A 25466-nucleotide genomic window follows, 5' to 3' on the forward strand; every position below is an offset into this window, starting at 1 on the left:
CACCTGAGTTTTCCTCCCTCTGTTTTGGGCAGTTTCTTCATGAGGCAGATGCAGATCCTACTTGGAACAGAGAACGAAACTCCATTTTTATTGCTTCAAATAATACAGTTCCACCTCCTTCAGATCCAAGATTGGAAGCAGCAATCAGCTAGAAAAAACTGCTGAAGCCTAGTCTTGAAATGCGATTGGTGGTGATCTATGCCTTGTCTTGTTATCATTTTCTTAAGAAATGCATGTTCATATGTTTATCTCCAAGTCTTTATCCTGAGAAGTAGGCTGACTGAAAAATAGTAGGCAGTTCCAGTGGAATACGAGCCAGTGGTGAGCTCTCATCACAGTTCAGGAAAACCATATATCAGAAAGCAGAAGCATTGCCAGGAGGCAAAATAAAGTTTGTTCTTCTTCTCTGTTCTGTGGGACTGCTCCTAGATTACTGAGTCCAGTTCTGAACTCTGGGGAAACACGCTATGGCCTATAAAGTTATAGATGTCACACTCATAATGGAATCAGAATGATCCACATGCTAATCATCTGCATGCCATTGAAGTAGTTGAACCTCAATCATGTTATTTTTTTGTGCACTGAGTTGTCATGGTCTTCTGTATATTACCATAACGTGTTGGGATTTTACCCTTTATTTTACTAAAAGTGTATGAAAATAATCTAATATATTCCACTTGAGGATGCTCTTTCTCTTTCATGGTTCTTTTTCTGTGCAAGTCTTCAATTTTCAAAGCATGTTTTAGCCCTGTCCTGCTGGCTTTGATTGGTTCTGTGAGTTACTCTCACTTCTGTGAGTTACTCCTTCTGTCTCAGCTGGACTACACTCCTGATTGCTTCACAGAACACCACAAAACTGTGATGAATGGTTTGCTTTCTGTAACAGCATTTTTGGTTTGTTTTTATTAATGAGAAAAAGATATATGAGAAAGCTAAAAAGCAGCTCTGTTTTTGTAATAAACAGTGAGTAAAGCTTTCTGTAAAAGAACTGCTCCAGAAACACAGCTATGTTTTCTTCACAGGAGAACAGAAGTAATGTGCCAGCCTTTAATCCTGGTCTTTCTAATTCAGAATGGTGAATAGGAAAAATATCTCTGACTGTCCCAGTGTTTGGACTGCCCCCCAACCCAGCAGGGCCCCCTTCTCACTGGCTTAGACCTTAGCAACATGACTTTGCTATCCCTGCTCTTGACCCAGGCTCCGTGTCCTCTCCATCACAGTATCTTGATAGACCAGCTGAAAGGATCTGCCATGGGGCAACCTTGACTCATTGTTAGATCTTGTCTTCCCAGGGGAAGCCTACAAAGACAGTTTCATTGCAGCTCTTGAATTTATTTATAGAGGAAACATGCTACGTCATGTGGTGTGACATCACTTGGCATGACTGAGCAGCCTGGGTTGCAGAGTTGCACTCAAATCCTGCGTCTCACATAGGAGTGATAACTAACCTCTGAGCTGTTCGTGACCTGGAACGTATCTTGGTTTTGTGAATATTTTTAACTTTTTAACTACTTTAAATCATCAGTCATGTAATTCTGAGTAGACACTGAGAGGCAAATGGTCAGCAGTGTTTCAGCTGTTCATAGCTACATCCCTGAGCACAACAACTGTCCACACTTCTTGTCTTGTCCTCTTGGATCTGGAGAGCCAATCCATCCTGCAGGGGTTGTGTAACGTGAGGGTAGGTCATCAGTTACGAGCCTGTGCTACTGGCCGAGTCACACTTACACTCAGATTTTCTGCAAACCTCTTGCAGTATTTAACATGCAGATGCATGTTACTGTGTGTAGTGTTTTTCTGTGTAGATCTAACATGACATAGTGATTCAGAGGTTAAGAAGCCAACAAACCAGGGGCCTCTATGTCCTCACACTGCTTTGTTGCTGGCTGGAATTTACTATCATGTATTTAACTCAATCTTGCATTTTTTTCTACCTGGTTCTTTTGATAGCTTCACATGAAACAACTGATGCCAGTTTGCTTAGATTTCTCACATGGTTGAGAACTTGCATTAGGTTTGCTGGAATTGTCTCATTGTTCATTGCAGAATTTGAGAATAGTAGCTGCTCTCTAAGAAACTCCATCTCACGATGAAAAAGCTGGTAGAAGCCAATACATACCTAGTTTTCACCTTTATCATAATGCATGCCATAGTATTTTAATTGCATCCTTCTTGTTTGATTCCACCACTGCTAGATGAAGGCCGGATTGCAGATAATTCCTAGTTCAGTCAACCTCATTCAAGTTAAAATAACATCTTTTTTTTTTATCATGAATATCTCAATTAAAAAGCAAACAAATGTAAAGAATGTGGAAAATGACTGAAGGTAAGTATAAAAATTAGTATGATGGTAGAAGTAAAATATATTTCAGTGTAACTTATATGTCAGAAATATGCAACCGTTGAGATGGGGAAAAAACAGAAAGGACAAATTTTCTGATGCAAATAAGTAAACACGGGAAATGAGCAAACAAGCTAAACAGCAAATAAACAAACTGTACAGAAGGTGAACAGCCAGAGAAACAAATAAAAAAAAACAGTAACAACACAGCAAAATAAATGTCAACAAGGCAAATGCAAAACAAAACAAACAAATGAGCAACTGGTAAGGGAGATGAAGCTGATGTTACATGCAAGTGGAAGAAAATTCCACTGGACTCTGTCCTAAAGTGCCCTGATGTCTGGGAGGTTTTTAATTGTGCAGATGGCATAGGAGAGTGAATGGTGGAGGCTATGGAATGCCATTTGGTTCCATTCTTTAATTTGCTTCCTTTAAAGTTTTTTTCCATGACTTTTGTGAGCATACTTGTGAGCTGCTATGTATGTTTTAGAGTTCTACAGAAACAAGTTTTTGTGGTGCTGCCTATAGCCGTGCCTTTAGTGCCAGTGTTTGCAAAGTTACTGGGGGCAAATTTTAATCTTTTCTAAACTTTCTAATCTTTTTTTTTCTTGTGTGCTGCACAGAAGTTTTATGTCTTGCTCATGCTGAAGTTTACATTAATTAGAAATGCCAGCTAACCATACTATCATTTATAGTTTATAAAAATATATGCAATTTCTGTTCTATGTGCCATAGCAGTGTGTGTGATTCATTCGCCACAAACATTCAAGCTGTACAATAATTGAGAGTCACTTCTTAATTAAATAACCTGAAAATATTTTATTTAATGGCTTCATAACTGACAACTAAACATTCACTTCCAGCTTTTTGCTGTTATATCAGAAGTGTCTGCAGACAACAATCTTGAAAAGTCGTATAGATGTATTGATTTTTATTTTGCCATCTGAATAAGTTGAGTGCATCTGAATACATAAATGAGAATACATATAATAGAATATATAAGCAATTTTACTACAGCAGCCATAAAAGACAGTATAATCCTTTCAGCTCTTTGTTTATTGTTTTGAGATGCTTATAACAAACAAATGTCTTGTGAATACAAATCAGTGCGTTTTGTTTGGGGCATTTTTTGTCTGATGATATATGTGCTTTGTGTACTTTGTCTGTGGAACATCCCAGTAGATGAAATGAGGCAGGACAATGCTTCCACGTGGAGAAATACAGTATGGGAGTGCTGGACCATTTTTCCATTAGCAGACTTGTGGCTGAGGCTCCCCATGTATCCAAATGACAGAAATAAATGGAGTTCTAACTCAGCTGAATTAATTTGATATGTCATTGAACAGTTGAAATATGTGAGCCTAAAAAACCTGACATTGGTGTTTCAGTTTCCCACTGTCTAGCTCTTTGCATTTGGGATTTTGTTTACAGTTTATCCAATATCATAATAGAAGGGGAAAGAAAACAGACTTCACTTTTGGTTTTTGTAGCAAATGCCTTGAATTACAGGAGCCCAGTGATGAAAGTGCACATATGAACTCTGCATGTGGATTGGTTTTCACATTTCAGCAATTGTTATGGCAGGCATTGCACCCTGTTGGGAAACATAATTATAGGAGTTCAGCTATTTCGTGGTACTCCTCTTTGTTTTGCTTTGCTTTCTAAAGAAGCATTTCATGGAAGCATGTACCTTCTAATAAAATTTTGCTAGAAGTATTTATGTCTTAGGTGCAGGGTGTAATTTTAGAGTGAGGTAGCAGAATAATTTTGTAATCCTTACTGTGAAACTCACAGTGTGAAAGTCCAAGGTAAAGACCTACATCGAAAAATCAAAGAATTGGAAAAATCCAGAAAAGAGAACCCATAATACATCTCAAATACATGAAAAATTCCAGTGAAAAATAAGGAAGTAACTTGTATGGCTGACAGAACTTGACATGGCTGACAGAACTAGAAATAATCAATTAAAGATGCACTACAGGAAGTTTAAGAGACATTAGGCAGAACTTTCTAATAGAGGGGAATAAAGAACAGGGAAGCATATGTGCAGATTTCTTTCTGATACAGAGGGGAATAATTTGCATGAGAAATCAGGAAAACAGAACAAGGCACTGTTACTCAGAGGGGATGCAAAAATCTCTCTGGTCTCTTTTCTTTTTTATCCTGAGCACTGAATATATGTGCAAGTCTTACATTACACTGTCACAAAAGGAAAAAATCAAAAGGATTTTAAATCTTTAGTCTGTGTTGTGTTTCTTAGCCTTCTGAAAATAAACATTTCAGTGTGCTTTTCACAGGCTGTTTCCTAATGTAGTGTGCACACACAATTCAGTGCTAACTTCATACAGAGCACAAACATCAGTACCCTAGAACACAGGACATGGATGATATGACAGAGTACCTTCAGAAAAAGAGCCTGTCCTGTTCCATGGGAGGATTACAGCTGAGCTGTATTCTGAAAGGAACTGGCTTAAAATGTTCCTCACTTTCTGGTACTTGTCCCAAATTTAACTCTTAGCAAGGTGGGAGATCAGACCACTGGTGTCTGTGCCAACATGCCAGTGTTAGACAGCCTTCCCTACTAAGTATCACTGTTGCTAGAAATTAGATAGCTGCATAACTGTCTAATATTAGCAAGGGTCTCTGAGAATTTTCTCCTGATCTTTCATCATACATTTGATATATCAGACCTGTAAAGGTCAAAAGACGTTGTCCAGTCAAAAAGGTTAATGCTGAAATATGAAATCAGGTTACAGATTCACTGAAAAGATCCATCTATAAAATTCCACCATTTTTGCAAGCAGAAAACTGTACCCTGGGGGACCAAAAATGCATCTGTAAATCCATTCAGACAGAGATCGTTTTTTTAATGATTGCCTTACTAATGAAAGATAAACTTCTCCCATCCAAACTCATTAGAGAGATTACCACAGACCATTGATTCCAGTCCATGAGAGGATTTTATGATGTGAAATAAGGGGATTTTTCAAAAGATTTTTGGCAAAGCCTCTTTTGCTTGCAGTTAGGAAAGCAATGCATTAGTCCAAAATAGTGGATGAAACACTGTCTCAGAGGAAGGAAAGAAATGGAAAGCGGTGTTGATGTTTTGTCTTTTAGATAAGGTACAGATGCACTATACATCAATCATCAATGGAGCAAGCTTTATATTAAGGAAAAGAATTGATTTTTTTATTTTAAAATGGAATAAAACTATGATGGAGACTGCATTAGAATCAGTGAGGAAATGGCACTATATTTTATAATCCTGACAAGTTAATGACTAAATATATACATCTTTGTATAAAATTCCAGGAAAGATGAAGGTGCTTTCAATCTAAGAGCACAGTGTGTATTCAATAAAATTGTAGATTATTCATACGTGCTGTGGAAGCCGAATCATTAATATTAAATAGGTAGGTCAGAGCGTTCAAAGGACTTCTTAACATTTAAATAGCACAGAAAGAAATGTGCAGTTAAATTCATATCTGTGATTCCCATGATTTGTAGTTTCTTGCAACTGAGAGCCATTAGCAGTTTCAAAATGTATCCATGTAATGTATTGAATAATATTTAACATAGGAATTTTCTAATAATTTGTATTTTTTGTTTGTTTTGTTTTCTAGAGTATCAGAGCTTCAGGTCTGGTGCTGTTGGAAACCATTCTTTTTGGATCACTTCTTCTGTACTTTCCGGTAAGTCAAACTGCATCTTTTTTGAAAAGTTATGTATTTGTATTTGTCAGCAATTTAAGAAAATGCTTGAATCATGTTGGTGACAAAAGTGATTATCAAAACTGTTTCTGTAATGATTAGCCTAATATGATTAATAAAATTTGCCATGTTCTGTAAATATTCTTAAGAATGCTTGAATGTTTTATTGTCTTTGTAGAAATTCTCCATCTCCAGCTTAAAGAATATTTCAATATGTTTACTTGGAAATTTTGAAGTATTCTGAGTCATACTGAGTTTTAGCCTTGAAAGAAGATACCTTTCTATGCTCTGCTGAGAGAAAATTGTGCAGGGTATGTGAAGTGTGCACAGAAATTCATACCATAGAGCAAAATGTGAGGAATTTCCTTTCCATGGCAGCCCCAGCTTGCTTTTCTAGAGAAGCATGAACCACATAGTGTCTTCCAAGGCAGAGGCTCTATCATAACCAGCCAGCATTTGTACGATGTTGGCTCCAGTTTGTTAAGAGCCTTGTCATGTCTCGTACTGTGCTATGTCTACAGTATGCTCGCCAGTGACCGATTCCTCAGCATCTTTCCCACTTCTTGTCTTGAACTCTAACTTTTGTATTCTAGAAAGAGCAAATGTCCTTTGGTGACTGACCGTCTTTCAGAGCTCAGTGACAGGGATGCTTAGGTACTGGTAGTAAAGAAAGAGTTCTCTACCAGCAGCTGACTTGAAGAGAAAGGATACTGTTAGGTGCAAGAGACGGCTGTCTGTGACCTTTAAATGCAGAGGGAAGGGGGAGAAAAGACAGTGAATCTGGGCGGGAGAATTAGCAGATTGAAGCTTCCCACAGCTTTTCAATAATGTTTAAACATTTCCTCCTTTTTTCGTTTACATGGACAGTGTAAGATGTACAGTAAGTACAAAATGGTGATTGGACACTTTATGAGGAAAACCATTCTCTTGAAAAATCCCAATGAACCTGCCTCCCAGTTGGGATATAGATACCAGATGGGACCTTGTCCCTCTCTGCATCTCATATGATATAAAAACATTCTCCAAGGACACATTCTGTTAGATGCTGAAAAGCAAAGGGTACTACCTGACTTCTCTGTGACAGCAGTTTTGTGTTCCCACACTATTTGGTGGGGCTCTTTTTCGTACATGGGTAATTACTTATCAGGTGATTATTCCTAAATATTATCATTTCGATTTAAAGGTTTAAGTGGAGGGACTTAGTGTGGTAATAATCTGGTGGAAATTAATCTATTTCACCATCTTCAAGAATATGTTCAGTAAAAACAAAGAAAATTTGAGCTAATGTAGAAACACCAGGGTTGCAATATCACAGGTCCTCAATTCACTGTGGGAGTTTTCATGACTTTATGATCCAGGGCAAGAAAGTGTAACGATAAATGTGTACAGTGTGAGGGCATATATAAAACATAGCCATAGAGGTCCATTATGTCATCTTTAAGGAAGAAAAAACTGCATTACCACAAGCTGTGAATTATGGGGTGTGGGTCCTTGAAATGGGAACTCTTGACATTTTTCTGTACGTACATACTAAATGTTTTCACCTACTTCTTTGATGGAAAAGGAGCACAGAACAGAGCAAGATGGAGTGGGAAAGAAAACCTGAACTCTAAATTGATTCTTGCTTGTGCTTGTTTGGGAGTATTCTGTTTCTCTGTGATGTTTAAAACATAATAGTGTGCACACAGAGGTAGAGTTGTTTTATCTATGTGAATTGATCTTTGTCTTATGATAGAGGAGAACATGCTTTAACACTATCTGATTCAGCCTGGGCCAGCAGTGTGCCCTGGCAGACAAGGAACAAACTGCATTTTGGAGTGCATTGTTCAGAACATGACCAGCTGGTCAAAATAGGTGATTATCCTGCTATTATTTAGCATCAGTGTGGCCTAGAGTATTGTGTGCAGTTCTGGACTCTATGACATTAAAATCACATTAAGATGCTTGAAAGCATTGAGAAGAGGGCACCAAAGCTGGTAATAGGGCTGGAAGGCATGTCCTGTTGGAAGGGGCTGAGGCTACTTCTTTCAGACTGGAGAAGAGGGGGCCAGGAGGCAACCTCCCTGCTCGCTGCAGCAGTCTGATGAAGGGAAGCAGAAAGAAGTGCCAGCTTCTACTCCTGAGAACCAGTGGCAGGGTGGGAATGGCACAAAGCTGCACCATAGAGGATTAGATTGGACACTGGGAGAATTCCTTTATCCTGATGGTGGTCAAACTCTGTAACAGGCTTTCCAGAGGTCGTTGATGTTCCTTGCCTGTCACTGATCAAGAGACATTTGGATAATGCCTTCAATAATATGCTTCAGCTTTTGATCAGCCCTGAAGTTGGACTCAGTGATCTTTTGAAGTTCTTTCCAATTCAACTATTCTGTTCTCATGTAACAACCTAATTAGGCAGATTCAGATAAATCTTCTGCAGTTATGATGAAATGCAATTTAAAATAGGAAGTGAAGTTCATCATTTTGAGCCAGACAGCACTGCAGTATGGTGTTCTTCTTTAAAATGTTTTTTCCCGTTTGTATCATCTCTTTTTCTACTGTATTTTGGAAGGCAAAACTGAAAAACTTAACTTTCACGCTCAACTAAGTGCAGAATTTACAAAGCTTGCCTTAGTGCTATAGTGTTGCTTAATGCTTAGTGTTATAAGAATAAAATGACAGAAATTCAATTCTAAAAGATATAAATCTACTAAAGGATTCAATGCAATATTACATTCTTATTTAAGAATTAAAAATTCTCCATAGACTTTCTCAACACTGTTCAAGTCTTTTGCATCTTTACTTTCCACTCCCTATGCTTTCCCAGTTCTGGTTTTTATTGTATTCATTCATCCAGTCTGCCTTGGATTGTTCTGAGAGCCTTCAGCATACCAATTTTGCTGTGTCCAGAAAAGCTTTATTGCATCTCTGACTTTCCCTACCCTCCAATTAAATGGAAACCAAAACCTGCTTTGTTGCATTGCTTAATTTCTTCAACTAATTGTCACTGTTTTCATGTCTACATGCTGTAATCTATTCATAGTGTAGTGCCATTAATTGAAAAATAATATCACCAGCCAGCTGCCTTTGGGGAGAAAAACAGCTGTTATAATACCCTTCTAACAAACAGAAAGTGCTAATGATGATCTCCACCAAAATTTATTTTTCAAATTCTGCTATATTGATAACAACACACTGATCTTTCCTGAATTATAAAGAGGCAGAGGAGCTTTGTCTAGTAAAAACGTAGTTTTTACACAGCAGTTGCTGGGCAGCTGTCGTTTCTGAGCCTCTCATTTCATATTTTTACTCCTGTTTTCATAGTATTATCTCTGATTTCCATTTACTTAGTCTTCCAATTATTGATGGACCTTCTCCAATTGATTTTCCTTATCTTTCTTTGGTTTTAAATTTTGAAGAGAGAGCCAAAACCTGGTTGTCTTTTCAAAGACTCTTTTAAATTGTATACTTGGCAACTGAAGGGAGAATTCTCATTACTTTCCTATTCCAGAAATACTAACTGTGATGAAGCTTTATACCAGGTGTGTCCAAGCCACGGCCCAGCATAGTTCTCAGCATGGCCACCCCCTGCCCTATGCCATCACAGTGGCAGCTCTGCCCCGTTTAGCAGCCCAGCCCAGCATCAGCATGCACCCATTGCTCAAAAATAACCCATCGCTGGTTTGCAATCAGTGCTGAGTTGAAACCCATAGGGAAGGCTCAGTCCAGTGCCTACTCAAGTTATGGCAAATAATTTTATGCATTCTGATACTTTGGCTAAACACAGTCTTGTGAACAGCAAAAAAATGTGCAGCCTTGCTTTCTGTTTTGATAAAGAGATTTGACAACAGATTTCAAGATTGCTGAAAAAATCATCCAATTTTTTGTATAGTTGGAATTGTATTTTCAGATGACATAAATATATTACCTGTGAATTTTTAGAAGGATGTATAGAGTTGTAATAGAAAAATTTGATCACATCTCTTTACTTGACTTTTATGAGGCCTCTCTTACCAGAGAAAAATATCCTCACTTTACAGTCACACCTTTTTCATGTCATTGCTTTCTCGCTGTATGTACACTTGTGAATAACTATTTTGAAGGATGAATCACTGCAATAGCAAAATTTCATCTGATGAACACCTGCAAAACTCACTAAGAATTGCAACCACTGCCCTCCTACCAGACTGATACGTTGGTTTCAGAAAAACAAGATCAAATATCCCACTAGTTTTATGACTTTGTTACTCTCTCTTTTTTAAATGTTTCAATAAAAATATTAATATTTTAAATAAGTTTTATTATTTATATACATTAACTATAGTATATATTTTATGAAGGCTGCTTTGAAAGTAATGCCTCTTCTTTTATTATGTTGGCCTACAATGTCAGAGGCAGATGTTAGTGGTATGGTAGTAGAGGTGGAACCTTCCAACACGTGTGCTGTTAAACTTTGTTGCTGTATGACAGGTAGCAGCAGAGAGGCAGTCTGACAGAATGATATCTGACACAGAAGTGCAGATGAAGCAAAGGTATAGAATTTAATTCCTCCATGCAGAAAAAATGGCACCCATAGACATTCACTGACACTTGCTGAATATTGATAGAGACCAACAGGTGGATGTGAGCACAGTGAGGTGGTGTGTTTCAGAAGTGGCAACAGCAACCATGGGTCACTTCTGCTGGTGCAGGTTTTGACGAGCATGGCTTGCAGGCTCTTGTTTATCACTGGCAAAAATGCACAGCTAATGGTGGTGTGTATGCTGAAAAATAGTATTTTATAGCTGAGAACTTGCTCTGTCAGAGTTACTGTGCTTTTCATATCTTTTATAGCTTCTATGAAAATAAATAGGTGGTGTTACTTTTGATGCGACCTATGTATATGCAGCCCAAGTCAGTGCAGCCCAGGCAAGCCAAAAGGTTGGACACGCTTTGGACCTTTACTGACTTCCTTTATTGCTTGTATTTGTAACACATCTTGCATTTATGCAGGATTGAAAACTTTTCACATTGCAAAGACCTTCATCGAACACAGAGTACGAACATTGTAATAGAGTAGCTGATTAATTCCATTAGGGTTGAGATCTCAGCTGATTTTAGAAAACATTTGGAAAACAGGAAATTCTGTTTAGATACCATGAAAAATTTCATTTATCAGAGAAGGTTGCCAACATCAACTGTGGAGTCTCTTACCTTGGAATGGTCACAGACCTCAGCAACCTAATTAGACCTGCTTGGAGTAGGGGTTAGACTAGGTGACTTCTGGAAGTCCCTGACAACCTAAATTATGCTATGATTCTTTGTTTCTTATCTATGTATCCATACCTTAAAAAGTCATCAGTGTTTACCAAATAATCAGTGATGAGATATTCGGCATTTTAGAACCCATTTTAGATTTCAGCCTGAACATGAGGTGACTCATGCTCTGGGCTCTGTTGATGGTAAATGTGTCCTGGGGTACTGGGTGGGTTAGCTGATATATTAAACATTTTCTCTACTACTAGTGTACTTTAACTGAAACTCCAGGATGCACTCTAAAATTCATGCAATATTATGATAATTTCTAGAGCCAGTGATAAAAATTAGTGAGTACCATGATGCGAAGGAGCAGAAAATAATTTCTTCTCCATGTTCTTGATATAGCAGAAAAGAGAATTAAAATCAAGTGAAAATTATGTCACACAGTGAGGCAGTTTCATAATAGTAGAATTAGTTACACTGTAAAATGGATTAGTTGAGAGGCTGCGGAGCATCTTTTTAAAGGCTCTTGGGATTTTTCCCTTCAATCTTCTCATCTTTTGGCTCAAAACATCTAAATTCTTTCTATTTCCAGCTGCCATTGGTTTTCCAAACTTCTAATTACAGCAAAGCAGTATTATTCTCAGTTTATAGAAATAGTGATGCTGAGCTCCAGTGCATTGAGTTGCTAACACTCATTAAGCAGTTCAGTAGTATAGCCTGGAATAATCTCATTGTGCTCAGACATCTTGTTGCATTGAGTAGGTGTTAAGATCTGTTTCAGGGACTGTTTTCCTTGTTTCACACTCAAGATAGAGAGACCTACCTTTTAGGGCTATGAGATCAAATAAAAAGTAGGGAGTAGCAGAACATAGATGTGGACTGGGCTTTTTTCCCTTCAGTCTTCCATATGTATGTTAGAACAGGAGAAGTGAGCCTTGAACACTGTGGTAGCTCCATTAGTCATAGCCCTAAGCAGAGCAACGAGGTCACTAGAGAGCTTGGATTTTGGCATTAATGAATGTGAAAATGGAATAATGTGTAATGCTTTTATGCCTTTGTCCCTGAAGCACGCCTAGAAGTGACGCATTGCAAGAGCTCAATGACTGTTTATATGTTGATTTGCACTGAGGCCAACTGAAAGACGTTGCTTTTTCTAACATGTTTAGCAGAGCATGTACTGATATGCTGGAGTGAATCTCAAACTTTAAGCCCGCTGTCATGCACCAGGTGTTTTAGCTTGATTATTTTTCAGTATATAGCTACATGCTCTTTACTCATAAAGTAGTTTTTAAAACTCTTAACGATGAACAGTATTTTCTTGTTGTTTCACATTAGCTGAAGAACAGGCCTGTGTAGAGTAGTATTCATGCCAGTGGAGACCAAGGATGGCTCTCACCTCTGAGATAATCATCACAGATTTCCACAGTATTCTAGAAAAAGTTCTTCCTGTTTTATTTAGATCATAGCAGGTTATATGTCCAGCCAAAAGAAAAGGTAGTTTTTTAAGGTCATATTGCCAGGATTTTGTACATAAATTGTCTTCTTTGGGCACAGAAGTGAGGGAACCAAGCAGAGATTTATGCAACATTCTGTCTTTTTCAGTCAGTGTCATTGTCAGACAAATACACTTTTTTTGAGATTAACATGTGATGGCTTTTTTTGGGAGCTAACTGACTTTGAGTGCAAAAGCCCAGACTGAGCTGGTACAGTCTCCATGTTACAAGCTTTTGCTTGTAAACCCATGTGCACCAAGAATACATGTGTTCTTGGCCTGCATCTCACTAAGGAAAATGCTTATGACTCTTTACTAATGGAGAACATTTTTTGATTTTTGAATAAATGTATTTTGAGTAGCACAAAAACAATAATAGTTCTTTGTGATTCTGTTGTTACAAGTCCATATAGCTGTACTAAAAAATCGAGTAGCTACTATCGAGGAAATAACTAGAAATGGTTGAATATATGATTATCCACATCTAAAACGGAGATTAGCTGCAACTATATGTCTCATGACTCTGATTAGATTGGTCTCTTCTTTTAAATAACAAATGTTTGGTGTATTAGAAACTCAGTAGAGCTATGACACAGTGCATGCTAGAAAGTTGTATGGATGGAATTTAGTGGGGAGAGTGTTGTGTATTTTTGAGTTTGTCTGTGTGCTGTGTTCACAGAATACCTCAGACTGGAGGAGACTTCAAGAGGGCTGTAGTCCAATGTCCTCCTCAAAGCAGGATCAGCAGTACGCCCAGATTTTAGACAAAGTTTTAAAAGGCTTTATCCAAATAGGTCTTAAAATCATCCAAGGATGGAGATTACCTAACCAGGCAGCATTCAGCCTTATAATAAATTCATGTGGTTGTGTTTTGAATTGTGTGGTAAAATACGAGATGTCATTGGAAGATACAGTTGGCATTATAAATGACAGACTGTAGTAGGTCAGTGAAGATAGAGGTACTGACATTACCATTCTTTCATTTCATGAACTCCTGTGCTCATAATTGTACTGGTTGTGGTACCAAGAGGAAACATAGGTTTCACTTCCCACAGATCCAAAAGTACAGTACAGGATTACAGGAGGGCAGTGTTATTTTCACTACCGTGAAGGCTTTTTTGAGAACTGTGAGAGCACATAAGCAAGCACCAAAAATTCTGAAGAATACCTGGAAAATAAAAACCTAATTAGTGAAAGTCGTCCCTTGGTTCCTTGCTTCTTTTGAATTAGAATAGCAAACAGGAAAAAATATTATTGCAGTGTTATGCCCTTTATTTTATTGATGGATCTTATGTCCTTTATTTTATTGATGGATCTCAGTAGTGTATAAGCTAGAAATGATAGGAACATTTATCTCAGACAAATGTATCTTGATGACCACACACCACTGGGCAAGTGCACTGCATCAATATGTACAATGTTTAGTTTAAGATGCTCAAATTTTACTTTAGTGACTTAAGCATATCAAAAAGTCAATACACAAACAAAGGTTCTCATGTAATTAGTTCAAAATATAAATGTGGCAGAACATTTATGGAAAAGATAATAGAAATGATATACCACATTTTTATTGAACTGTAAAACTGAAAGTGAGTTTTTCATATTACAGAGGTACTGGGATTGAACTGTGCCAGAAAGGAAAATACTAAAGGTTGTAGTCAACATTAGACATATTCTCAACAGGACACAGTCCTACGTCAGTGATTTACCTTCACTAATTAGTTTAGCACCTGAGAGACTGCATGTTGGTGGGAGATAAATTTCAGTCATTCTTTTTCACTTACCGGAGTGTCTTTCAATGTCTTTTCAATGAAAGCCTGGTGCCTGTTCATACTTTTCATATTTTTCTACAAAATGTCTTTTCTTATTGTTTATTCATGCTTTCATGCATAAGATCTAAGGAGCAACAGCTGTGGTCAAGTAAAAGGCCTGTGCATTGTCATTAAATTGTGCTGAACCTCCTCAGTTTCATGGAAGCTAGACTCTGCTGTTGCCTGTTTGCTAAGTTCAGAGGTGCTGTGATCTGCATGAACAAGAATCCAAAGGAAAATGAAAGCAGAAGCATTTCAGGTCTAAGGAGGACTTTACATAGATAATCTAGTAGTGCCAAACTATCTTATGTGAAACTGAGTGCAGATATAAACCCACGCCCAGTGAAGTGGGGGCATGCCTTGGATTGATATTAAAAGTAAGACACAGACTATTGTTGTGTGTACAACTGAGTGATAAAAGACAACATTTTACCTATCCCATTCCATGTCACTTGATAGTGTACTCTGGGTCAGCATAAGGCAAAGGAAAAGGGAAAAGCAGCATCTCCATCTTGAAAGGTGTTCACTATATTATGGAATATTACAATCGCAGAAATGTGCATCTTTACTCGTTTTTCTCCTAGGTCCCTCTTCTTCAATATATGAAGGTATTATGCATCTCCTAACCATACTCTGAGTTTGTTACATCATACAGGGCAATTAATAGTTAAGGATTAGGAGAATTGAGAAATTCAATGCATTACAGTAAAGCAAGAGAGAAGTTGATGGCTTTTGAAGAGATTCGTAAGAAGGGAGATTCCATCCATCAAGAACGGAGACTGCCCTTATTCAGTCATTCTTCCTGCTGAGAATCTTGAAGATACAGACAGTGATGTAACAGTTTTTAATATCAACTGCCAGATACTGTTAAGCAGCATTCAGTATTCAGGCAAAATAATTTGATAACTAGTGAAATCTTTGCACAGAAAAAAATATTACAGAATTATAATGGTGGTAGTGGAAAGCTTTCACTACAGTGTAGCAGTGTAATTAAACGTCTCACTTGTGAACTCTGGGGTAAGAGATCAGTAGAATTAAAATTAATGCACCAAAACCATTTATCACCTGATGTAAATAAGAAATTAGGTTTTTACTTGTAGAGAACTGGAAATAAATAATATAAATGCTTACAAGAACAGAGACGAGTTTACAATGTAAAATATAAGGTATGCTATAGAAAAATCCAACTCCATCAGAAAGTACTAGTGCAGAAAATAAGCTTTATTTCCTCTAGCTATTATTGAGAGTGATATAGTAATCTTTGCCAGTGTTAAAAAAAAAAAAAAGGAAGTTAGGAGTTAGGGTAAGGTTCATCATTAAAGTGAACAGATTAATTTACAAGAATGGAACAGTGAAAAGCATAGCTCCTGGGCCTAAATCTATACCACATTAAGAAGGGAGAGGTTGGAATTCTGTTCTTAGACCTAACATTAGAACTCAGGGTGGAATAAAAAATGTTCACAAAAAAAGAGAATTAGTTGTTCTAAGAAACAGTCTGTTGCTACATGACACAATCCTGAATCACTTCTTGCCACTGTATATTAGGACCCCATAGAAAAAAAAAACAACAGTAGAATTTTCTACAAACAAAACTATTTGATTTCTCAATCCTCTGCATATATGGGACCAAGCACAGATTTGTAAATATATGCAAGTTTTGAGGAAGCTATTAAGGACTGTTGTTTCCTTCAGAGCCAATATACAGCATACTAATCTCTGAAATCTGAATTCAAAGCAGACTTCTTGTAGTGACATGATATAGTTCAGTAAGATTTACATGTTTTTGAGGGAAATAAGAAACGAAGAGAGAAATATGTCAATTCAATCAAAGTTATCAGAAATAAACAGAAGAATTTCAAAGGCAAAATGTTTAAACCAATTCTAAGGTAATATATATGGAAAAAAAGAATATAAAAATAAGAGGATAAAATGGCACTAATTTATCACACATAAAATTGCAAGTGGAATAATATAACACTTTTACCCCCTTCTCTCACAGTGTACCTTTATCAAGTTTATATTAAATTATTTCAGTCATACACAAGTTTCATTATTACTTGATGTTAATCTTTAAATAAGCTAGGGTGTTAAAGCCTGAAGTGAGGCCTAACTGAATATTGTTCATTTAGTTAAAGCAGCGTAATAAAGAGAAAAAGGAAAGGATGATAGTGAGAAAACCGAATAGACTACTTTGCCTTTAAGAGTTAAAACACAATAGTTTAGCATAGCAGTAGGAAAATTAATCCAGAATTGAGCAACTAAACAGTACAGAAATGAAAACAAGATAGAAGTGACATCTTGTACCTTGATACAGTACTGACTTTTCTTTCAGCATCACAATTACATGTTGTAGAAAGTACCTGGAAAACCACAGCTTGTACATTTTGTGCTAGTTCTTTGCTTGCATAAAGTTATTTCTCACTAATCCTTGCAAACTTTCTTCTCCTTTCCTGGACCTCCACTTACATAACTATAAAAGATAAATTTTTTATTCTTTCTTTGTGCTTCCTTTATATTGACGTGTGGTTTCTCATCTTATATTTAAATTATGAACTCTTTGGTACAGGGATGTTTGGCTTAGCTGTGCCTTGCACAGCAGGATCCTGATCAATGAATAAGAATTGCATTACAAATGACTGTTACTAATAATAACAGTGAAAGTATTTTACAATATTTTATTAAAGATGTAAGGAAGGACAAATATTTAAAGATAAATTTCTCATCTTTTCAAGAGTATGCTAGTGTGCTACAGAAGATAGGTATACTTTCAGATAGATCTGAGAATATTTGATTTAGGCTTGAAAAGATTAAACCATAAAAATAGTAACAGAGAAAAGGTAGATTCCAGCTCCATGAGGATTGCGTTTCAGAACTTCTCCACTAATTTCTATTCAGCTGCATCCAACATGCACAGTGAGAAGCTGGATCAAGTAGAATGGATGAGAAGTAGTGCTGAAGGGAGTTCAGATGCGTACTAGATTAGCAAGGTTTTGTGAGCAACAGCATTGTGTAAATCTTGAAATTAATGTTATCCTTCAGATGTTTTAGCTCCCTTGGCAGATAAGTACTATCAGTTTCTTGTCTTTTTTCCTCTAATGTATTGCAGACAGTAGGAAGTCCTTACTCTATACATCTAGTGTGAGATTAGTTAATGGATAGTAAGAAAGGCAGTAAGCAAAAAGCAAAGTATAGCTAGGTAGTCATTTGGAGTACTTGTGAACAGTATCAGTGTAAGGATCACTGGGCTGAGAAGTAATCTTTTTTAAGTTGCTCTAAAAGTAAAGCCTCCTATTTCTTTCCATGGAAACTGCAACAATTACAAAGAGCACAATTACACTGTTTGATAGAGCAAATTCTCAGCTACAAAACACTATTTTTCAACGTAGTCACTACCACTAGCTATGCATTTTCACCAGCAATGAACAAGAGCCTGCATGTCATACTCATCAAAACCTGAACCAGTGAAGGTGACTCCCTGTTTCACAGCTGCTGTGACAGCAGCATTGCTATGAAAATGTTGTCCATGCCATTTGTCTTTCATTAGCCCATTCTTTCCTGCTCTGGACGTGTGGAACGAGTGCAAATGCTCAGATCCACCACGAATGCAGTGTGTTCCTTGGATGTGCTGAAATCTCTGTGCAGTGTGAAAGAGTAAAAAGGTATGAATTTGTTGTAAGAAACCATAGTCTCTTCTACCACAACAGCTGAGTTCCAGTAAGGCAGCAGCATGTTTCTGCTACTGTTTGAGAACATTTTGCAACCAGTTAAGGATCAATTTTGTGGTGAGTGTATGAAGTTCATTGCAGAAACACTTCCAGATCTTCAGTTCTTGGTTTTCCTTTTTTTTTTTTCCTCCCTGATAAATAGATATTTTTACTACCATTTATGTGTGTGATCAGAGTTCTGTGGTCATTTTCGCTGAAAAAAATGTTTAATATTGTTTTCTGTGTATCTAGATACTTTGTATGGCATATGCTGGTACTTACACAGACTATAATGACATTTAAGAGAAAGGAAATTTTGTTCACATACAGAAAGTCTTTCCACTTTTCGTTCAAGTATTATATCTTGTCCAGGGTTTGTCCAAATTTGGGGATTTTCTGTACAGATTAGTTAAAATAACTACTGTTTTTAAACCTTGTAGCTTTGATTTGATCTTCAGATCTTTTCTTCATGTCAGATCTCTTCTTCCAAGTATGCAAGTTGTCAAATTTGTCAGAGCCCAAAATAATTCTATATATTCCAATAGTATGGTATTACATCTGCTAATGTTTAATTTGTTAGCTAGCCTAATCCTTCTCAAATATAACATGTATCAGGGTACAGAGCAAGCAGTTCACTCTCTTAATCTCCTAATCAGAATTCACCAGTATGCTGAATCATTGAAATGCTGTTTTGAAATCCTTTGGCAGAGCTTCCTGGCCTATACAGACAGCTGATCATTTTTGCTTTCTATACTCATGGCATTGACTTGAAACCTATAAAGAACTAATCTGAAAAAATCTGTGTGCTGGGTTATTTAGTTAGCTATTTATATCTATATTAATTAAACTTGTATCTACTTTCCAAGCCCCAAGGCATATTTCCATCTTTGAAATCATAACTCAAATAAGCTACTGGCATTGTAGTGGGCAATCTTTATTGAAGTAATCACCAGTCATTGCTACAAGAGGCGACGGCAAAATGCTGCCATTACAAGTCTTTTTAAGCCCTATGTATATCAACCATTAATTCAACAAAGGCACTGTTAGACAATCATACGCTCCATTGTATGAAGACCCAGGAATTGTGGAAGATAGCTGAATCAGAAGAGACACTAAATACCTACAGTGTAAATCTTACATATATAGATTTAGAAATGCAAATGCATCTGCCAATTTCAGATGTCAGCAAGAGTATTAAACAAGTCTAAACTAGATTTTTAGCTTCTCTTTTTGTAACTTCTCTGGAACCAAAAGATGTGAAACACTATTAGGTTCACAGGAAGATACTTGATCTGGTTTGACCCCCATTTGAGCTGACTTTGTGTTACTGCTGTTGGTTGTTGGAATAACACAAAAAATACAGAATGCTTCTTTTCTTATGCATAGCTTCTCAATTTAGGATAAGTGCCATCAGTATAGCTACATCTGGAAAAGAAACCTCTACTATATTAGGCTTTTCTCAAGTGCCAAGTAACTGTGCAACTCGACAACATCGAAAGCCTTTTCTTATCAAATGCTGTAGTTGTGAGAGGCACTCATTTCTGTTTTGACTTTCCAGAACTTAGAGATGAGAAATTAATTTCATAATAGATAACTAATCAGATTTTCATACTGAAATTAACAAGTATTATTGTTTATGTGTGGTTGCAGTCTCTGATGGTCTCTGGAGTGCGACCATCCAGCTAATTCCAGGCTGCTCTCTGAATAAGGAACTGGCTGGATGGTGACACTCACACTCAGGAAGTTGCAGTCAACAGCCCAGTGTCCAACTGGAGACTGATGATGAGTGGTGTTCCTCAGGGATCGGTGCAGGGACAGGTGCTGTGTAACATCTTTGTAGGCAACATGGGCAGTGGGATCGAGTGCAGATCCTGATCAGATGAGACTAGAAAGCAAGTTAATTGTGAATGATTTACAGAGAAGAGAGTCAATTTGGGAAAAGTATTTTCATGCTATTTTCAACAAATGAAAAAAAAAAAAATTGTAACCTTGAGCTAAATTCAAGTAGGATTTCATTTCATCTGATTGAGAAATACATTAAGAAACAGGAGAAAAGAAAGCTGAAACCACTCTGTGTACTGAGTACTCTATTAGTCAAGAGCCCACAGCAGATTTTGTGGTTCACCTAGGCAGATTCAAAGAAATGTCTGTTTTTTTCTCTATGTGTGTCTTGTGTACAGTGTCTGAAATATTGCACTGCGATGCACTGTAGTCTGCTAGGTTCATTTCCTTAGTCTGAAGTAATGCTTTTTTATCTCAGACATGTCACAAACAATCCTGTCAAAATTTGCCTGAATGATTTTGTTTTAAATCATAAATAGTTGTGATATATATAGTGAGTGCTCAGGAACCTTGAAGAAAAAAGAGGCCATGGCCTTCTGATTATTCTTGGCACTTTGTGTAATTGTGGGGCTTGAGAGTTTACTCTGGCCAGTCTCAGGCATGGGGTCTTACTACCTGGGTCTGTTATCTCTTTTCTATCTGTGTCTATTTTACCACTCTGATTTCTTTTTAAAAAAATGCTGTCTTTCTCTCTGACCCCCTGAAGTTATTCTATTTTGGTTTCTGTTTACTGTCTCATTCTTAGTTCTGGTGGTAACTGTTTATTTTGCTCTTAAATGTTTTGTCCTTCTGCTTTTATGCTATTTTTATTGTTCAGTTGTTTTTTCAACATCCCAAGCAGCTCAGTAGGGAGGACGGAGAAAGAAGTTTATATAAATAAATAATCATTAAAGGCATAGGACTGTCTAGCAAAAAAACGCAGCAGAATATGTCTCCCGTGGTAGAAGGTGGGCCTCTTCTCTGATAAATCACTGAAATGTTTGGAGGACTCCCCCTGTGCTTGGAAAGGAGTGGAACATTTGAAGAAATTCTCATTCTACTGTTTTTGTTGATGTGCTAATGAGTTCACTTTGTGGACTGTGCAAGTGAGATGTGTCAGTCAGGACTGCAAATGAGAGAGCTTGTCCTGGACAACTACTGTTGGTGATGCTTTATTTGCACAGCTGCAGCAACAGGAGGGAACCTTGCAGGTACGGGTTTCAGCTGTTTTGACCACTATCTCAGAAGGGAGGAGACCAAAGATGGCTGAATGGATCATGTTGATGGGCCATCAGCAGACACTGTTTTTTCTTAATATAGCTTCATTTCTCATCAGAGGAAATTTTTTCAGGACCTGTTGTTAGGCACTGCAACTCCATATTGCACTGCTTAATTTTGGTGCCTTGAGGGCAAATGAGGCCTGGGTTCTCTTGACATTAAGGAGTTGAGTGCTCAGAGCCAGAGATGCATTCTTGATGTGACACTCAGTTTCAGTTCCCCTCATTGTCTTAGGAAATACCAACGTGTACTGCCTTGGAGAAAGCTTTAGCACTTTGGCTTAAAGATGCTGAAGCGTGAGAACTGTTTCAGACTCTTGTGCTGCCATTGCTCGATTTCACATTCCTTCATTAAGCAGTAGTAGGCACAATATAAATATTAATCTAACTCTCTAGTCTATTAGGAAGATATTTTACACATTGGTTAGGCCACTTACATAGAGAAGAGGGAGACCTATTTTCTAATACCTGCTCCATTGAACATGTAAGTTATTTCCTTTAGTTATTAACAGGGATAAGCACATGTATCCCAACAAAATGTAGGAGGCTTTAGGTGTATCCAGGTTTACACAGCAACTGAGGGAGCGTTTATAACCTCCATATTGGATCATTTACTGCTGGTTAGATATCTACATCCTTTTCCTATCTTACCTACTTGTGATGGTGACAAATCAGGTATAGAACTGCAGAGCATTTCTGGATTCCTAGGACTGAGTTCATAATCCAGTGTCATCTTGGCTACAGGTGAGAGCTGGGACATAACCAGACCCTCTATTTCTCTTTCCCATTTTGAACTTTTCAGCTTCTCTGCCGGGGCAACCAAATGGCAACTCCAGGCCACGTTAGCCAGATTTCTGATTTGGGTGATCAGACAGGAGTATGTTGTGCAACTCATATCTGAATGTTATTTTAAATACAGCTGCTGTAACACTTTTCTTCCTTATGGTGGTTTTGTGACAGCAGATCAGTTACAGACTCTCAAATATTCAGGTATTGCAAGTACCTAACATGAACTGAAAAGCAGAAGGTCAGCAGCAAGCAGATTAGAGAAAGATGATTCAGAGCAATACGTGCTGTGCATGGAAATGCCCAAACATTACTAATCATCTATGCACAAGGTCATTCACAAAATAAATGAAGAACTGAGTAGAACTTCAGAATGATTGGTACATAACCATGGAGTACCAAACAAGGAGAGATTTCACTGGAAAAACACAGCTTGAACTTGGTTATGGTACAGATTGACAGCCCAAGCTATCAAGGACTTTCCTGAGAAACCTGTTTGTTGTTACATTCAAGACAGATAAGTTTCTTTTTCTAATCCTGCTAAAATTTTAATATAATGGAAAGTTGGATCCTCTGACTTTCTTTTGCTTATACACAATTTGTTTATCTACAGTTATTTTACATCTTTGAAATAAAATGCAGTTTTAAACACAAAATCGCAAGCCTGAAGTTAGACAGAAGCATATTTCAGCAAAACCAACTGCAAGTGCTAATTCTGCTCTCAGTTTCTGAGTTCAAATCTGGAAGACCTGAAAGGGCACCATATCATATCAGGAGGAGGACTGAAGCTTTTAAAGACAACTATAAAAGATGCTAAAGAACAAACATACGTCCATAAAATGTATGCAGCCTTACTTCTCAAATATTTTTGTGGTTGATCAGTTCTTTCTGAAAAAAAAAAAAATTGCACGTGAGACAATTAAGAATTCATCAATATGTTTACTTGTGCATTTGCCAGTACAGTTTTATGGAAAACAGAATCCATGCAAAGGTTAGCAAATGCTTTGTTTGAAAGATGAGATGTGCCTATTATCCCTTAGGGATTTTACTGCTATTGATTTTTCAGGTGATGAGCAGCAGTACAAATCGTAGAGGTATAATGAAACTGTTTTCCAGAAGAGGAAGATTTATCACCTTTATTTTTCCCAAGCCAATGATTTCGGAGTTTGCAACTGCCCTTTTATCTCACTCCCATCGTTCCCACACCATTATATACGTAGTTCAAACTTCTCACCAGCTGGTCAGTGACCTCCAAAGACTCATTAAAGTTTTTCACCACTTTCCACTTTTGTGCAGCATTTCCTAAGGGAGATTTCTCTTCTGATTTGTTGCTCTGGGTAGTTAGTTGCCGTCTATACATATTGAAGTTTTTGAAGGCTACTCTTTCAGAGTTGAGTGTGTTGTCTTCTTCTATTAAAGAGATATTCCTCCTGAGATCTATAAGGAAGAATTCTTCTCAGGCTTATCTGAGTTTGTCCAGGTATATTGCTGGCACAATGCTCTGGAGAGCTTCTTGACAGGTTGGATTCAGCATGGCTAGTCTGAGATTACTGCTTTTCATTTTTAGTTTTTTGCATTTTCCTTCAGTAGTGGAACTGAAGTTTGCCCATTCAGAACATAGTCCTCAGTAGTCCTGTATCTGTGTTAGCCTTCATTGTCATCATTTCTGTTTCTGCATTCCCTGATGGTTATCTTAAAATACACAAAACATACCTTGTGCTATAGGCCTGTTTATTTCCTAAGCTGGATTCTTCCACAGGTCTTTGCTTCTTTTGAGACCAACAGTTTAAAGTATATAATAATAAATTATTATTAATAATATATAATAATAAATTATTATTATTAATAAAGAGAAAACAACAACAACAAAAGGCTAAAATCTGTGCATTTTTTCCCCCCAGTGTTCCTTCTGTGAATGCTAGCTAGCACCTAGGAATCATCTAAAGAGTGAACTGTAAGAATGTCAATGAAACAAAAATAACATTTCTTTTCTATTTCTCTTGACTTCACAGCTGGTTCCTTCTGAACTTTGTTAATTACACAGTATTTTTATGACATAATTTATTTAATATGGCTAATGTGGATTTAAGGCCAGTGGGATCATAGATCACAGGTCATCTAACCTGCTGTATGTCACCCACTTCTCTATTGAAGCCAACTGCTTCAGTTTGTCTAGAGCAGATTTCCCAGAAGGGCATCTGCTTTCAATGTGGGAACATGAAGAGGAGTGTTCCCACCACTTCTTCCAGTGGTTTGTCATGTCACAGCCTTTGGCCTGTCCTCACTGCTGCTGTTGCTGCAGATACATAAGCTGAAATTGAAAGTCGGTAGTTCTAACAGTGATGGCTGCAATAAACTAGTCAGCACTGGCTGGATTCAGATGTCTGGCTGGTATTCTGTGGAGAGATCTTTTCTAAATTACTCGTTGGCAAAATAAATACTGACAAAAACCTTACTGCAGAGGGTGACAGCCAGACCTCCTCTTTGCTGTGGTTTACCAGGGTATTTCAAAGACCTGCTATCTCCCTATTATCTTTTCCAAGTCAAGATGTTAAAAGTTTGTGTCAACAAAATTCCTCTGCTGGCTTGTGATCTTGCCATGCAATCAGTAAAGTGGCATTCCTAGGGGAAAAAAAAAAAATAATCCAGTAATTATTTTTTTCTCAAAATCTTGATATTAAATGCTTTGCCAACTTGCTAGATTAAGATGAAATTAGAACCAGTCTTGTAGGAGATGAGGTATTCTGGAACTTTTAATAGCTACGTGTTTTTGTTTTGTTTTCCCCAGGTGGAAGTCACTATTTGAAAATACTCACAACAAACCCTCTTGCATTGTAGATTTGTAGGGATTTCAGCCCTACTGTAATAAAATGCAAAAGCCTATGTAAGTCTGCTTCATGACCTGTGCCTTGCACTGAGCATACTTGGCAAGTTGCTCTGAATAATTTAGTTTGTTACATCCAGAGATAGCTGCAGTTCCTGCAAGATTTATTTGAATACAGACTCCCATACCATTATGGTTTTTAAAACTTCCTTAATCAAGTCACAGATTCTTAAAATTAATCAGTAGATTTTCCTTTTTTCTACTATAATATTGTATTGCATGTCTTTATTCATAAAATGAAGCTAGTGTACACTTGACACTGCTGTTACAATGTGTCAGGTATTTGGAAATGACTGCTGAACAGATGTCTGTCTTTTCATTTGAAACGTTTCAGCTCCTTGAGATGATTCTCTTTCTGCTTCTGGGGCGAGCAGACCTTTGTTAAGAAAAGATTGTAGCACTGCAGACAATATGAACATT

At 37.3% G+C, this 25466-nt stretch overlaps 1 protein-coding gene across 1 annotated transcript in view; it reads left to right on the plus strand.

Moving 5' to 3' along the window:
- GPR158 (G protein-coupled receptor 158) overlaps nucleotides 1-25466 on the plus strand; it is a 179766-nt gene that overhangs the window by 92117 nt on the left and 62183 nt on the right. The window contains exon 5 of the mRNA XM_031614314.2: nucleotides 5965-6033. Within this exon, the coding sequence (XP_031470174.1) occupies nucleotides 5965-6033 (69 nt within the window). The remainder of the gene's footprint in view (nucleotides 1-5964; nucleotides 6034-25466) is intronic.

This window comes from Phasianus colchicus, chromosome 6 (assembly GCF_987193195.1).
Source record: "Phasianus colchicus chromosome 6, bPhaCol1.hap1.1, whole genome shotgun sequence".
In the NCBI taxonomy this organism is placed as follows: domain Eukaryota; kingdom Metazoa; phylum Chordata; class Aves; order Galliformes; family Phasianidae; genus Phasianus; species Phasianus colchicus.